This window comes from Alnus glutinosa, chromosome 3, assembly GCF_958979055.1.
Source record: "Alnus glutinosa chromosome 3, dhAlnGlut1.1, whole genome shotgun sequence".
Lineage (NCBI taxonomy): Eukaryota > Viridiplantae > Streptophyta > Magnoliopsida > Fagales > Betulaceae > Alnus > Alnus glutinosa.
In genome coordinates, this window is record NC_084888.1 from 21565789 (window position 1) to 21583031 (window position 17243).

Sequence of the window (17243 nt, forward strand, 5' to 3'; positions counted from 1 at the left end):
AGACTTTTCCTGCTCTCGGTGTTGACTGACCGAGAGACTTTTCCTGCTCTCGGTGTTGACTGACCGAGAGACTTTTCCTGCTCTCGGTTTTGGACTGACCGAGAGACTTTTCCTGCTCTCGGTGTTGACTGACCGAGAGACTTTTCCTGCTCTCGGTGTTGATTGACCGAGAGACTTTTCCTGCTCTCGGTGTTGACTGACCGAGAGGCTTTTCCTGCTCTCGGTGTTGGACTGACCGAGAGACTTTTCCTGCTCTCGGTGTTGACTGACCGAGAGACTTTTCCTGCTCTCGGTGTTGACTGACCGAGAGACTTTTCCTACTCTCGGTTTTGGACTAACCGAGAGACTTTTCCTTGTTTTCTCTGCAAGGTTGTCTCCTTGGCTCTCGGTGTTGGACTGACCGAGAGACTTTCCTTGTTTAATTTGTTGTAGGGGTTGTCTCCCCGTATCTTTTCTGCAAAAAGGGTTAACGAAGCACTGCATATCCTAAAACAAAATAGCAGAATGCACAGTAGCACCATATATTCTTTTTATCCGTCGGGATGATTTTGTGATCCTTTCACTCACGACAGGAGTGAAGCCTCAACATATGAGTCTATTTTATCAAAATATATATACATTTCAGCAAAGCGTACAAGCGCATGCATATATATATTTTTTCCTGATTGGTAAAAACCAACATTTATCCATAAATCATGTTTGTAAAAGAAGAGTATGAACTTATCTGGTGAATTCGATGAAGATGAACCATCTTACTTGGAGTTCCTTATCTTGCACGCCACTCGATATGGGGCTCTTTGGGAGAGTTCCTCAAGCTGGACCTTCGGTTCGGATTGGTTCCTCGGCATGTGACTGTGCACTTCGGAGGATGGCAAATTTGGAGGGGTCCTCAAAGTGTGCTATTTGGAACTAGGAGCTCGGGCATAGTCTCCTCGGGATAGTACCCTCGGAATAATACTCTCGGTATGTGTTATCTCGGTACATACTTTTCGCCTCGGTAGAATACCCTCGAATCAAACTTCTCGGATTATACTTTCTTCTCGGTATATCACCTCGGATCTAACTTTTCGCCTCGGTAAAACACCTCGGATCTAACTTTCCGCCTCAATAAATCACCTCGGATCTAACTTTCCGCCTCAATAAATCACCTCGGATCTAACTTTTCACCACAATAAATCACCTCGGATCTAACTTTCCGCCTCAATAAATCACCTCGGATCTAACTTTTCACCTCAATAAATCACCTCGGATCTAACTTTCAGCCTCAATAAATCACCTCGGATTTAACTTTCAGCCTCAATAAATCACCTCGGATTTAACTTTCAGCCTCAATAAAACACCTCGGATCTAACTTTCAGCCTCAATAAATCACCTCGGATTTAACTTTCAGCCTCAATAAAACACCTCGGATCTAACTTTCAGCCTCAATAAATCACCTCGGATTTAACTTTCAGCCTCAATAAAACACCTCGGATCTAACTTTCAGCCTCAATAAAACATCTCGGATCTATTTTTTTTCTTTTTTTTCTTTCTTCTTTTTTTTTTTATGGTGTTCTGACTCAAAATCTTGGGCAAAACTACTTAATATCAACCTGTGAAAGAAGAAACAACTCACCAAGTCTAGAGCATTCTATAACTAGCCCATCACTCACGATTTTGGAATCAGCCAAAGTCATCCACATCATAAAGGTTTTTTTTTTTTTTTTTTTTTTTCAAAACCTTTCTCAAAACGAAATACCGAACCTTCTTTCCAATTCGCAATGCATTCATCAAGCCCATGTCTATTTCTTCTTGACCCATCTTTTCCATTCTTCTTTCTCTTGTGTAATACATCCTGAAGGGCCCACTCGGGTCTTTCATTTGACGTAAAAACATATATACATTTTTCTGTCCGGGTCCGCCATCAGCTCACTGGCCCCACCATTTCCACCATTAGGATATTGAGAATGACTAAGGAATTCAACGATATTGTCTTCCAATTCAGGCTCAACACGCTCCTCAAGTAAAGTGATTGCATGCAAGATCCAGCAGCAAAGCCAAGGCCAGTTGGTATCCAATGCAGAAAATGAAGGTTCGAGACAAATGGTCTCGGGACAAATGAGTGTGCACTTCTCGGGTGGAGCTCTAGAAGGGCAGTCTTCTCAGAATGATGTCTTATAGCACTTGGTCAACAGCCCCTAGCAATACAGATGTTCTCCCACCACACTTCTTTTACTTCATCGGGTCACTACCGTCTTGTGGTGAAGACAAGCTGGTTTCGAACTTTGCTGCCCAAGATCACCCATCACACAGGCCTAAAGGGCTTGTGCATCCATGACTGCCCGGCACACAAGGACACCCCGTGCTCACGACCGATCCATGCCACGTGGAACCTAATCCAAACACGTTCTCTTCCAAGTCGCCGCTGCCTTGGAAGTCTGGATCCTTGGAACCTTCTGGCCAGCACCATTCTGTGGATCACGGTCAGGATTGGGCTCTCCGTGACAACGCTGCTGCAATTCTTCACCTGCCCCACTGGAATTGATTAGAAGGTGTTTGGGTTCATAACCCTGAGGAAGGAGGGGATGACCTGTTTGTGCTCCAGTTTTCGATCTGCTCCAAGCACCTCCGTAGACGAGAGTGAGGCTGTGACTCATGGAGTACCAGATCACGTCACCGAGGCTGTCTTCATCACTGACCGAGCCTTTCACAGCTTTGGTAAAAAATTCTCATACTGAGAAACACAGATTCTTCTACAAATTAACTTATCTCCTCTCTGGTATCTGCTTTTTTTTTTTTTTTTTTTTTTTTTTGAATTTCGCAACAAGCCATGGAGCTTCAAGAAGCAGTTGATTTTCTGGGAACCACCGATTATGAACATGAGCAAGACCTTTGTATTTAACAAAAACTGCTTCTGCTTCTGCAAACGGTCCACGTCTGAAGCATACGCTTCAGTTCTCTTTCATCCCATCTTTCTTCTCTCTGGACCTCTCTTTTTCCAAAGAAAATTGCCTTTCTCTCTGCGACAGCCCTCTTGTGAGCAAGCCACTAGTCCCTCCATGCATCCAATGAAGGGAGACATTCAGACAAATCTGGAACAAATAATACGGTAACCTTCCTGTGGCTAAACATCTCTCTCTAGATCACCCAAACTGGATGAGTAAACCTTGCGGACATATTCTCTCCGTTTTTCTTTAACAGGTGAATGGAGCCTATATAAAGCATCATAACGTGGGGAATCCCGTCTCAAAGGTTTCCACTTCTTCACCAAAGAGGAACCAGGTCGGTCCCGAGAAAATCTTGGTGGAGACCGACCACGCCTGGCTTCAAGTCCACGTTTGCGCTCTCGCTCTCTCTCCTTCTCGATCCCATCGTCTCGGAACTTCGGGAGCCTCGGAAGTTCAAAGGTGGAGTCTCTCCTTCACTGCCGCCTCGGAGGTTCACAGAGCCACGAAAATCGGAGCTCGGGGGTCCTGTGAAGCCTTCTCCACAAGGTTGAACCAGCTCTGACTCCTGTTGGATCTCCCATTGACGCATGAAGTCTCGGGCTTGCTTTCTTGTTTACAGATTCTCGGTGGGTTCTGGATCTTTGAATGCAAGCAGGGGCTTCAGATGATTCTCGCCTTGACTGGTCGTTGAATATCTCCTAGAGGCGAGGAACCCCAGGCGCCTGGCAAGGCGAAGTCGTACTCAAGATCGGGCTGTTGATCTCCCACAGCTTGTTGATGTAGTTTCAATGGAAGAGCAACGTGGTTGCCTCTTCTTCTTCACCGGGTCACTATGACTTCTAGCTTGGGTCGGATACCCGGGATCGGACCCAGCACTTCTGAGAGTTCCAGTGACGGGAAACTCGGAAATCATTCGAGGCGATACACGCGCCGGTGTCTCGGTGAACCTGCAGGTATATCTAGCAAAGCCGTTCCCGTCCCACTTCATGAACCCATCGCTGGTTAGGGGGTTCTGGGTCTCCGGTTTATGACTGGGACCTTTAACTAGTTGGATTCTGGGCACTAGGTTGGTGCCTACAACCGCAATTCTCAGCCTCCCTGCGAACATCATCAAGAACTGAGTTGGACGGGTCGGATCAAATTTTGTCTATGGTGCCCGGTTCCAGATCTGGTTCAGGCTTCGGCGGGTCACAGCTAGAGCTCGGTTCCAAAATGCTATCAGGTTGCTGGTCCATTTGAGTTGGGTCTGGACTTTACAGTCCAGAAAGAAAGGGCCCGAATATCTTCTTGTTGATGTAGCCACTTTTTCTAACCTTGTTTTTTTATCTTGCGCATCCGCAGTGAAGAGTTTTGATTTTGTGTCGGTGGACGCAAATTGGGGGTTTTCATGAAGGAAACCATCGGCCGGTTTCAGCCATGAATTGTCGTGAAGTCATCGTTGTGAATTTTGTACTTTTTTGTTGTTTCAAAAATAAGCTGAATCCATCATCACCGAGCAATTAGGTTCCGATCCGTGATTTCAAACTTGACTTGATCGCGCAGTCACCGTTGCGGATTTATTTTTTCGTAAGAACGATTCATCGTTCCCACAGACGGCGCCAAACTGTTGGTACAGTTTCCGGTACGGTGACGTGTCGCCTTGTGATTCGTTGCCTTCCTCGATGTTCGTTCTCCTCGTAATCTGCAAAATAACAAACGGCTCGTCGGGGGTGCCGACCGGACCCCCACTCCGATGCCTAAGTCAGTTCAAACTTATTTTCTGGAAAATATCAGTAATCTCAAGAGTTCGGAGAATCTGTCCTTTAATACCTGGCGTAGTAGTCTTATTTATAGGCTCACAGTTATAAAACTGCTAAAATACTTGGAGCATAATCTGATTAGGAGTCCGAGTCCTAGATCACCTAGTCTTTAATTTTATCTTTCTAATTAGGAGTTTGAGTCCTAGATCACATGGTCTTGAGTCTTCTCTTTCTAATTAGGAGTCTGAGTCCTAGATCACATGGTCTTGAGTCTTATCTTCATAGAATTCAAATTTGGTAGTAGAGTTCAAACTGGATATGACACTCTCTTTAGCCAATGTCAAACTATTAGGTACCTTATCCCATATTTGATGGGATAGAAGTCTATCTTGATATACTCGAGATATACGTCTTTTTAGAGATAACAACTGGTCTTTTACTTAGGTCTGATCTGGCCGGGTCAACCCGATGGGCTTAGCTCCCGGTACTACCTTAGGCCCACGTGTCTTTGGAGCTGATTATTTCTCCAACAGGATGTATAATTTTTCTATTTAAGCTTGTGTAAGTGTATGAAGCATATCATCGGGGATAAGACAATTTTCCCTTCTTTCCTCTCCCATTTTTTGTCTTTCTTTTCAACTATATCTGGCAAAATAAGGAGTCGTGTTCTTTGTTTGGTTGCTCGCTTTAGGGAAGATCTTCACAATGGACAACTTAAGGAAACCGAATTTAGTAGTGATAAATTGGTATTGCATGTGCAAGAAGAGTGGGAAATTTGTAGATCACCTTCTACTCCACAATGAGACTGCTTATGCCTTATGAAGTTCTATCTTTGACCTTAATGGGTTAAAGTGGGTTATGCCTCGAAGGGTAGTGGATCTCTTCGCATGTTGGAGATGGCAGCGAGGTTCTTCTCAAAAGGTAGCAGTGTGGAAGATGATCCCCGCCTTGCTTGATGTAGTGTATCTGGAGTGAAAGAAACGATTGTAGCTTTGAAGATTGCGAGAGATCGATGGTGGAGTTGATGGCCTTCTTCAACACCCTTTACTAGTGGACAAGCACCTATGATTATCTTCATATTTCTAGATATGGTAGGGAGAGAGAGGCTATATGGCGTTTGGTGATTGACGCCAAATTTGGGAGCCTAAAGGGTGGGTGGTGCTCTATTGAGGTGTCGGGTTCCTATGGAGTAGGGGTTTGGAAATATATCAGGAAAGGGTGGGAGAAGTTTTGCAATTATGTTCGGTTTGTGGTAGGGGATGGGTCATATATCAGTTTCTGGCATGATCGGTGGTGTGGGGAGAGATCTTTGAAGCTTTGTTTTCCAGTTCTGTATAGTCTTGTGAGGAGCAAAGCGGCAATGGTGGTAGATAATATGGCTGTTCATAATGGCAATATTCATTGGAATGTTCACTTTACGCGGCAATTCCAGGACTGGGAGTTGGAGATGGTGCTTTCTTTCTTCGAGCGGTTGTACTCCACCCCGATTCGACAAGGAGAGGGTGACAAGTTAGTAGGAAAGAAGGTCCATCATTCCTATGGAAGAATATTTGGTGTGCTAAGGCTCCGACAAGGGTGGCGTTCTTTGTATGGTCTGCAGCTTTAGGTAAAATTTTGACTCATGACAATCTGCGAAAGAGGAATATTGTGGTTATTGAGTGGTGTTGTATGTGTAAAAAGAAGGGGGAGTCTATTGATCATCTGTTACTTCATTGCGACACCGTCCGTGAGCTTTGGAGTTTTATGTTTTCTTTATTTGGAATTGAATGGGTCATGCCACAATCGGTGCTGGGTTTGTTGACTACTTGGGGTGCTTCTCGAGGGCATGGCCTAGCAAAGAATATTTGGCGTTTAGTTCCTCACTGTGTTTTGTGGAGCATTTGGAGGGAGCGGAATGCGAGGCTTTTTGAAGATGTCGAGACTGTAATGGTAGTATTAAGGAAGCGTCTTCTTAACACGCTATATCTATGGATAGCACCCCATCTTTGCCACCTAGGTGTTTCTACTTTTGTGGACTTTCTTAATTTATTAGTTGTTCCTCCCGTTTAGGGGCTCTCTTGTATACTTCCCGTGTATTAGGGTTGCGCCCCTCTGCGCTTTTTATTGAATTTTATATTACTTATCAAAAAAAAAAAATATATCTTGATTTTTATTTATTTATTTTATCTTTCATCTTTTTTCTGATTAGTTTGTTTCTCTTGTATAGTTCCTATGTACGTGGGTTGTACCCTCTCTTTTTTAATTAAATTTCAATTACTTATCAGAAAAAAAAAAAAAAAAAAAAAAAAAATAGTGGGATGGGTTATGGATCTTGTTAAATGGTATGTCATTCATCATCCATTTGATCACTCTGCGATCTCATGTGTACGAAGTCTAGATGATGATAACTCCCACCCTATGACTTGTCTTTATTGATCATCCACTACCTTCTTTCCTGGACCTCAAATCGGAGCAAATTCCATACCCTTCTGTACACCTATTTTGCTAGTAGGCAATATGGTCCTTAGGTCAAATGGCATCTCTACCCTTGTAAGTAAACAGTGGAAGGTGAGGTCATGGGTTAGATCCTGTGTGCTGTATGACTTGTGTATTACCTATCCAAAGAAAAAAAAATGTCATTGGAATATTCATCATTGACATTTGGAGTGACAATCTAGAAATTTTTCAGTTTGAATTTTACAGGGATATGTGGTCTTTTGTTTTCTCAAATTATATTGTTTTGACCTGTTTCAGAATTCTGAGCTGAAACATTCTCCAGCACAGGAAGCTGTTATTCGAGTGCATTGTAGAATTGCAGAGATTGGATTTGAACCTGGCGCTGCAGTTGTTGCTAGGCTTCTTGTACATTCACAGCAGATAGGATGTTTATTGGGTAAAGGAGGTTTTATTATCACTGAAATGAGAAGAGCTACTGGTGCTAGTATACGCATTTTTCCTAAGGAACAAGTTCCGAAGTGTGGTTCCCCAAATGATGAAGTTGTACAGGTAATTTACCCTTTTAGGCATGAATATTCTGCATAAGCCAGCTGTTAGTTCTCTTACTTGTTAAGTCTTAAATATCATGCTTACTCTTCCTGAATATCTGCTTTAGAATGATTTGAGAATATTGGAGAATTGGAACTGATTTATATAATTCATGACATTTATGCAGACTTTATTGTTGGTTAATATAGTGCCAAACAAACAACTTTCTCTTTTATGGCTTGTTTACTATTTATTATGAAATGAAACAATTATACAGGTTGACTATTTCCCATTCTATAAGAAAGACCCAATAAGCTAGCAACTGGAGTGTTCAAGCTATTATGATTGCCAGGTGCTCTAGTGGATTTTCCAGATGCTCTAATGGGTTTTTTGTATTAAGAATCACCCTGCCTGTTGTTAAGCCTGGTGAAGCTGATCTTATTAGAAGAGATAACAATATATTTGAGACAATAACACGATGATGATTAGAAATTCTAGTCATTATAAATAATAAAATAATTTCTTAGACATTGCATCTATTGGGGTGACTGGTGATGTGTAAATTTTAATACTCGCAAGCGCACAAATCGTTTGCAATATAGTGTATGTGCAAGTGCGAGATCGTATCCACAGGGAATTATGTTGCAAAAAATTAATTTCTAGGGGTAATTACCTTTTCCCCTCATCAACTACCAGCCATTGTCAACATACCCCCATGAACTGACACCTCGACCAAAAGAGAGCATCCAACTACCAACTTTACACACTTTGCACCCTTTCATCAAGGAATTCCGTTAACTTGGATGGAATATTCCATTTTTGGGCGTTAATTTTGGTTTAAAGACCAAAATGCCCTCCAACAGTAATTAATAAAAAAAATATTAAAATTAATATGTTTAAAAAAGTTGAGGGCATTTATGTCTTTATACGAATTAAACTGACGGAAGGAGGCAAAGTGTGTAAAGTTGGTAGTTGGATGCTCTCTTTTGGTCGAGGTGTCAGTTCATGGGGGGCATGTTGACAATGGCTAGTAGTTGATGGGGGAAAATGGTAATTACCCCTAATTTCTATTTAAACTAATTCTATTTTAACCTAGTTCCGAATTTTGGGAATTGTGAATAAAAGAAAAATAAAATAAAATAAAACGAAACAAAAGAAAATGCACTAAGGTTTTAGAATCTACACCCATCAAATCACAACAACGTATTCTCATGTTCGTCAATACATATCCGAAGTTGTCACCGTACAAATCCTATGTATGTTCCACTATGCTTCAAAAATTAATTAAATCATTCAATGAATCCGTTCTTTGCACAAATCACAAAAGATATCCGATTTAAACCGAATCATCAAATGTATCCGTAGAACGAAACACAATGAATATCCAATGTTTTGATAAATGAAAATCCAAGCAATCAATTAAATGAGACTATCTCAAATCATCACATGTATCCGGAAATCACAATAGCGTCCCGTCTTTGCCACCTAGGTGTTTCTACTTTTGTAGACTTTCTAAATTTATTAGCTGTTCCTCCCATTTAGGGGCACTCTTGTTTACTTCCCGTGTATTAGGGTTGCGCCCCTCTGTGCTTTTTTATTGAATTTGAAATTACTTATCAAAAAAAAAAAAAGATATCCAAGAAATCATCTCAATAATTGAAAAGTAGTAAAACATTGAAAATATTAAACCAAATAAAATCGGATAGTATAAACTCATGAAAATATTGTTGCTCTTCAAATGTGAAGTTTCATCATCAACCTTAGTTGAAAAAATTAGCTACTCATCACTAAGAAGAAAATACTAAATTTTATTAAGAACATAAAAATAAAAATAAAAACTTGCAAAGAATAAAAGCCAAAGAACCCAGCTGCTGCTATGTACAATGTTAGGATGTGTGTTCTAAGTGGTGCATAGTATGTGATATTTATAGCAGAAAATTAGGTTAAAACCAATTTTTACAAAATGGCACCTCTACTCTTCTAAACCCTAATAGGAGAAAAGAACGCTAAGGTTTAGGGCCATATTTTCAAAATGGCACCTCTACCCCTCAAAAACCCTAATAAGATAAAAGAATGCTAGGGTTTGGAGTGTCTGCAGCCGCCAGGAACAAGAAAATTCGCGCTCTTATATTGCGAGGCATTTATGATGTAGCAAACATTCGAATTAGGAAAATTCTATTTTACAATTATTTGTAGCATTTTGAATTAGCTTTCTAACACCGCTGATTTTACTTCAATCCGATACTTGAGCTGAAAGTTATGGTTAAAATACTATGACTTGTACAGAACCTGAAATTTAATCCAATCCGATTTTGACTTCCAAAATTTGCATTTTTTTCACTTTAAAACTACCGTTTTCTCTCCATGATCTGGAAAATACCAAAATACAAAAACTAACCAAAAACATCAGAAAATAAGAAAGTTAAAGGTCTAACTAATATAAATTAAGAGGTTCAAATATATAATATTTGACACTCATCAACTGGGTTAGGGTTTATGACTGATAGTATATCAGCTTCACTTGTGCATGTTGGCAGGTTCACAACCTAGTCTTTGCGAGATCTAGTAGGAACTCTTCTAGGGACAAGGCCAAGAGCCTATAAGGTTAATGTGAGGTTGCGCTGCTTTAGGGTACGCATACTATGAGTAAAATGCTTGCCAATTTATAGGAAATGTTTGCTTTGAAACTTTGCAGTTTCTAATCTTAATCTTCCATTCATTTGCTTCATTTTGCATAGAAAGTTTTTTCTTTTCTGCTATAATTTGCGCACATGGACATGAATGTAACATATTGATATGGATAAAAGATGTCTGACTCAGAAACTCCAAAAATAATGCTGCCAATTACATATGTACATCTTAGATGAATCCATGATGTTAGATTCATATGCTCTTGAAATAACGCATCACAGCCTTACAAGTGTATCGCAAATGAGTGTCAGACATAATTGTGTCCTCCTTTTCAATAAGAAAAATTTTAAGAATATAATATTTGGGCAATCCTACAAAAAAAGTTTCTCACTTTTTTTTTTCTTCTTCTAATAATTTCTTTAGGCAGTTATTTGTTTTCCTTTTCTCTTTTTCTTTTTCTTTTTCTTTTTTTTTTTCTTTTTTTTCTTTTTTGGCGGGGGGGTGGGGGGAAGGGATCATGTTTCTTCTCAAGCCTGAGTAAATCCTTTAGGGAAGTGCATCATAAAATTCATGCCAAAAGAGCTAGCTGTTAGGAAGTGTCAAAGTAAGGAAGACATTTCCTTGAACTTCCCTCGAGCACACAATTATTCCATCTTACTATTGGTAACTTATGATTGATGTGGAAGAGGCTTTTGGAGAAGGTTTTTTCTAAATATTTCTACTCTTCTATTACTCAAGGAGGACATCATAGCCAATGTGGCTATTCTTTCTCAATTGTGTGTGTTTACTTTATTTAGATTAATATGAATAAGATCTAATGAATTCACACATTAAAGATTATTTTTGAATCGATTCTACTCTAGTCTTTTCCCTCTTACTTTTTTTTATAAGTAATAAAATTCAATAAAAAGGGCAGAGGGGCGCAACCCTAGTGCACAGGAAGATTTATTTTGGACTTGTTTTTGGTCAAACGTAATGCTCAAGATTTATTGACCAGTGTGCTATGTTCTTGTACAAAATAGGTATACAAACTGCGACTTTGGATCTTTTCTTTTCTATTCTTTCTTTCTTTTTGTTCTTTTTTTTTTTTTTTCAATATTCCTACATGAGGGGAACAAAAGTTTCTTACTTTCTTCCCTTCCTCCTATGGGAGCAAGGAGTTACAGAGTTTGTGTGAAGAAAACAATTGCTTTGGTGTATTTTGAGAATGTCATTTATACCATCTCACATTCATTGCAATTGGTTGTCTTTATTGTGTGGTTAATGTGCTGCCTGGTGGGAATTGATAATTTCAATTCTCAAGTATTTTGTGAATGAAGTGCAAATTGTGATAGAAGTTGTATAGAACTACATAGGGGTGAGCACGGGGCGGTTTTTCGCCCTTTTTGCCCTCGCCCCGCAACCCTGTGGGTTGAGTAATTATCACCCGTGAACTGCATAAAATAGGGTGCATCTATGCGGGGCGATACGTGTGGGTTGGGCGGGGCAGTTTTTTTTAATGGCATTTATGTAATTTTTTGTATTGTTTTGTAAAAATCCAAAAAAATACTGGTTTTTTTTTAAAAAAAAATAATAATAATAAATAATTTTATTTTTTTGTAAAAAATAAACCTGACAAGTGATAGATGTCAAAAACTAAAAGCCCCATTTCAATAATTAAAGCTTTTTTTTTTTTATCACATCAGCCGTGTAAATTAAACAGATTTAAAAACATTCATCACATTGCAATAAGAATAAGAATAATAAGATAGAAACTCTGGTAATGGACTTATGGACCATTCATAAGATAGAAACATTCACCAGATCAATAACAATAAGAATCATAAGATAGAAACTCTGGTAATGGACCATTCACCACACTGCAAAGGATCAAAGAGAACCTTTTGCACCCATCAAACATACAAAAACATACCAGAACAAATTAAAACAAAAGGAAAAAGAGAAGAAGATGAAAACAGAGAGAGAGTTTCTCCATTCTAGGCCTTCTTAGTCATGGGTGCAGCAACTTGCTCCTTCTTAGTCATGGGGGCAGCAACTAGCAAGCTCCATAACCTGCAGCAGCAACCCATCCAAACAAGCAACAGCCAACACAAACAAATCCAGCAGGCAGCAGTAGCACACATAAAACCAGCAGTACAACACAAACAAACTAATCCAGCAGTACAACACAAACAAACTAATCCAGCAGTACAACACAACCAAACCAAGCTAGTAGCACACTTAAAACTTAAATTACATAAAAAAAATTAAAAGATAGTAGCAGAATGGAACTTCAGACTTCAGGTTACTAATCCTCCTCAAGTAAAATATTGATGTTCTTTAAAGTTATTTCTACAAAGAATGAAAAAAGAAAAGAAAAGAAAAAAGAATTACAATCTCAATTGAAACTAATAATTAGAATTTGTAAATAGCAAAATAAATTAAGTGAATAATAGAAAGCTTACCTGAATCGAGCTTATTACTATAGTTTGCTACCACACGAGAGAGATTACTTTATGGATGGAAAGCCAACATAAATAACGATTGAAAAACATGAGTTACCTAGAGAGTTAATTTTCGAAATTGGAAGCTCAAGGATTAAATTGAAATCAAACAAAATTCAAGTATTAGGTATAAATTTTTATTTTTATTTTTTTTACTTTATCATGCTATCCAATAAAGGGAGAATTCAGTATAATTGCTTGGCAAATCTTTTGGGGTTTGTACACCTACTTCACCCATATAAACTTCAACTATAATCAAAAGAAGGTGAGTTCAAGATACTATTAACAAACAATCAAAAGAAATTATCCAATTTTAAAAGGGGATGATTTCTGCCTTGCACAAAGTTTACAATGTATACATAGTGCAAATCGCATGTGTTCATGCGTAGTTAAGATTCAATAAAAGCACCAAAAACAAGAGAAAAACATAGTGCAGAGAGACGCACAAAAATTGTAGATTCTTAAAAAGTGCAGAAAAACAAGATTTTCAATAAAATCATATAGATTCACAAAAATTGTGTGCATCTGCAACCAAAAAATATTTCAAGTTCTCCCAAACCCAGAAACATCAGTCTTATACTGATTATCACATGACTCGGTGTTTAAATCTTAAAAGTAAAAAAGTGCCTTATTTTTTTTTTGAAAAAATTGTCATCTAAACCCCAGTATCTCATCAACAACAAATCAAGGCCCGTGAACCATACAAAGAGCATAGAATAAATACTATCAAAACCAGACAGAGCAGAGAATAAATAGGAAGACATAGAGCAAAACAGAGTGAACTCAGAAAATACCTAATTTCGGCGCCTTAGAACGAGACCCGTGATTCCGTGAAGCTCTGATTCTCTGAAAATACATGCAAACCTATAGGCTGTGATAGTATCAGTCCAGGAAAGTTCCAAACATACAGTATCGACTCAGTAAACAGGCCATTTGAGTTATATGAAAACTCTGTGACATATGGATCCCCTGAAGTGATGAACCCGTACCCGCAAAAGGAGTGGTTATCTTGATGGAGGAGAGGTGAAGATTGAAGAAAAGGTGTGCGGCTATAGGGGGGTCTCTTCGCTGAAGAGAAGGGAAGAGAAAATGAAAAAAATGAAGAGGTGCACTGTGCGGTGCTAGGGGGAGAAGGGAAGAGAAAATGAAAAAAATGAAGAGGTTACCTGTGCGGCTCTAGGGTTAGGTTTTTTTTTTTTTTTTTTCATCCTGCGGGGCGGGGCGGGGTGGGTCCCTAGGGTTTTAAAAAAATCCAACCCGCCCCGCCCTGCACGGGTATACCATATTTGAACCCGTACCCGCAAAAAAAAACACTAAAAACCGGCTTCTGCAGGGCAGGGCGGGTTCGCAGGTTTTTGCAGTCCTAGAACTACAGATGGTGAACAATCAATTTGCCTCTGGCTATTCCCTTGGACTTTTATATGCAACTTGTCTACACCTAGAACTACCAGTTGACAAGCTAAAAAATGGAAGCATGGCATGTGTTGATTAGCAATTGCAGTAGTATAACCAGGCACATGATGTGATGTAAAACTTGATGTACTGTTAGCACATAAAACGACCTTTTAGCAATGAACTTTTTATCTGATCTTATATCTTTCTTTCTTTCTTTCTTTTTTCTTTTTCTTTTTTAATGAATGACCTGATCTTATATCCTAAAAGACTTGTTTAGAGAAAAATGACATTACTTGGGCTGGTGCATTCTCTGCCCCTAGCAGGGGTTTGAGGTGTAACAGGGATTTGTTGATTAATTTGTGTAAAAAGAAAAGAGAAGTAGGAAAAGAAAACAGCAAAATGTTTCTTTTATGTGTGTATGTGTGCATGGACATATATTCTGTAAAACTGTTGGATGGATGAATTTTCTTGTCGGCCTTTCTGTTTTACTCATTGCATATTCCTTGCAATAATTTTTCCTATGTTCCCCAGAAGAAGAAGCAGTATGTATTTGTCTTTGCAATGCAAAATTTTTACCAAACCTGTCATCACACAATCTTGTCTTTTATTTCACGCGCCCCACTGTAGTAAATGAACAAAGAAACCTTGAGCTTCATGCTTAGGTGATAGTTTTCAAGCTAGCTTATCCACTTTCTTTTTCTTTTTCCCCTCCTTTTGGTGTCCTTTTAATTCTGACCCCAACTTCTTTCTTTCTTTTTCTTCCGTTTCTTAATCAATAAGAAGAAATCCTATGAAGTGAGTGATAATTTTTCATGTTGCAGTGAGTTCCATATTTTCTGAGTAAATCTTCAGCCCAGTACCACGCCTCTCTAAGGTATGCTAAATGATACTGTTGTAGCCCATATGTCATATGTGTCCTTTAATCTCAATCATAAATAATGTGATAACCATCTTGGTTCAAATTATAGACTTTTGGCCTTAAATTAATAATGGATCAATTGGGGTGGAGAATTTTTTGCCACTTCGTATCTGCCTGTTTTCCATATTTATTATCCAAACTTCGATTTGAATTCTTTTCTAAAACAGATAATATATAATTTTCTTCCCATATATTCTTAATGTGAACCTCAAACTCTTGATCTTGAAGACTAAATAGGCTCCGTGCTTTTTGTCAGGTTATTGGAAGTTTGCAATCTGTACAGGATGCTTTATTTCACATCACAAGCAGACTTCGGGAAACCATATTTCCAATGAAACCACCCCCTCCAAATTTTAGTGCCCCACCTTACTTTTCTCCTTTTCCAGAAATTCCTTCTTTTTTCCGACCAAGGCATAACCCAGCTTCCCCCGGTAACTATCCTTCTCCTGTTGGACATCCTCATGGACATGACCGTTCTGCCATTGCATCCCAACCCCTTGATCACCACCCTACATTTTCACATAGTATGGATCGCAGTGGTCCATCTAACATGGACCGAGTTCCCTATCCTTATGGAAGTGAGAGACCAGGACATGTTTTTGACCGGCCATCTTCTTCTCCAAGATCCTGGACTCCTCAGGTTGGTTGCTTGACAGACCATCTTTTTTCAAAAGTTTGATACTTCAACTTTATTGGCCAATCATGGGGGAATTTAACCTACTTCCATATGCTCTTCCGTCTAATTTCTCATTGTCCCTTTCAGGCAGTTGGCAGTGGGAATCATAGGGGAACAGCTGATTTTTTGGGCTTGGCTCCAAAAAATGGGCCTGTTGGAAGGTAAGCCTTTTCTCCTAGAGATCTCGTTATTTTTCTTCCTCATCCCATACTTATGTGACTAAATACTTAGGTTAATGAATTGGAATCAAGCTGGCAGTCACAATTATCTGAGTACAAGTATTAAATTTACTCAGCATTATTATTAAAGTAGTATTGATGATTTAGCTTTGTGGATATCATGTTCACAAAAAATAATGATTAGATTTCTACTCTATTCCACCCTCTTTCTTTTCTTTTCTTTTCTTTTTTCCTTTTCTTTCTTTTTTATTTGGGGTGAGATAATAATGTTGTGATAAGCCTGACAAGATCTATGAACAGTTTAGATTTTTGGGACACAGTGATATGTAGATTCATATTGGCTATTTTATTGGTAAGTAATTTTATGTAGGCTGATACAAAATAAAAGCAGAAAGTACAGGAAAGAGATTTCTTAATTTGATTTGGAGGTGCATTCTAATATTTTTCTGCAAATATTTTGAGCAGCGGAAGTCAAATGCCCATTTTGACCAGCACAAACATCGAGATCACAATTCCCCAAATATTGTTGAGACATGTTCATGGAGAGAACAACAGTAGCCTGACTCAGATCCAGCAGGTGGATTTATGGTTGGCGTATTTAGTTTCAATCTTTCTACATTGAATTTCTGATTATCTTACTAGCTTAACTTTGATTTGCAATTTCATCCAGACCTCAGGCGCAAAGGTGTTGATTCATGACCCAAAACCTGGGGCTACAGAAGGGGTGGTTATAGTTTATGGGACACCAGAACAAACGCATGCTGCCCAGAGTCTTATTCAAGCTTTCATTCTTTGTGGGCAGACGCCACCTTTGACAATCGGTTCTGATAAGTGGCAAGCTATATAGAAGATTGGAAGGATAGATATGCCTTTTTCTTTTCTTCAGGTGAGAATAGAGAAAGATCTCTACATCGAGTATAAATTCTATATTTAATTATGCAATCGAAGTATGTTGCCATGTTGGATCCGTTTTTTGGTGAATGAAATCGAGATCCCGTGTTTACGTTACCAAATCATGATGTTCATAGTAAGTTTTGTAGATGACCGCCCGTTCGTGTTTTTGTTGAAGATACGTAGATGCCTTTCTTTAAGCCAGATGTTGAAGAGGGGGGGGGGGGGGGGGGGGGGGTAAAGAAGGCACAAGGCCCTCTTGAACTTGGGTTGTACTAATGAGATATCAACTTGATCCTCGGCACCATTTTGTTGCTTTTAGAACCTTTTTTTTTTTTTTTTTTGAATGGTCATAAAAGTTTTGGTGCTGAAGATAACATTTGAAACTCAGGGTGATGCGAAGCCAACTCTAATGCAAAATTAGAGGCCCATGCTTGAG

General features: G+C 39.1%; 1 protein-coding gene across 1 annotated transcript in view; it reads left to right on the plus strand.

Annotated features, from left to right (window-relative positions):
• Positions 1-16926, plus strand: part of LOC133863981 (KH domain-containing protein HEN4) — a 44469-nt gene extending 27543 nt beyond the window's left edge. The window contains exons 3-7 of the mRNA XM_062300161.1: positions 7400-7651; positions 15315-15698; positions 15822-15895; positions 16379-16490; positions 16584-16926. Coding sequence (XP_062156145.1) covers positions 7400-7651; positions 15315-15698; positions 15822-15895; positions 16379-16490; positions 16584-16760 — 999 coding nt within the window. The 3' untranslated portion in view covers positions 16761-16926. The remainder of the gene's footprint in view (positions 1-7399; positions 7652-15314; positions 15699-15821; positions 15896-16378; positions 16491-16583) is intronic.
• The last annotated feature ends 317 nt before the right edge of the window (positions 16927-17243 follow it).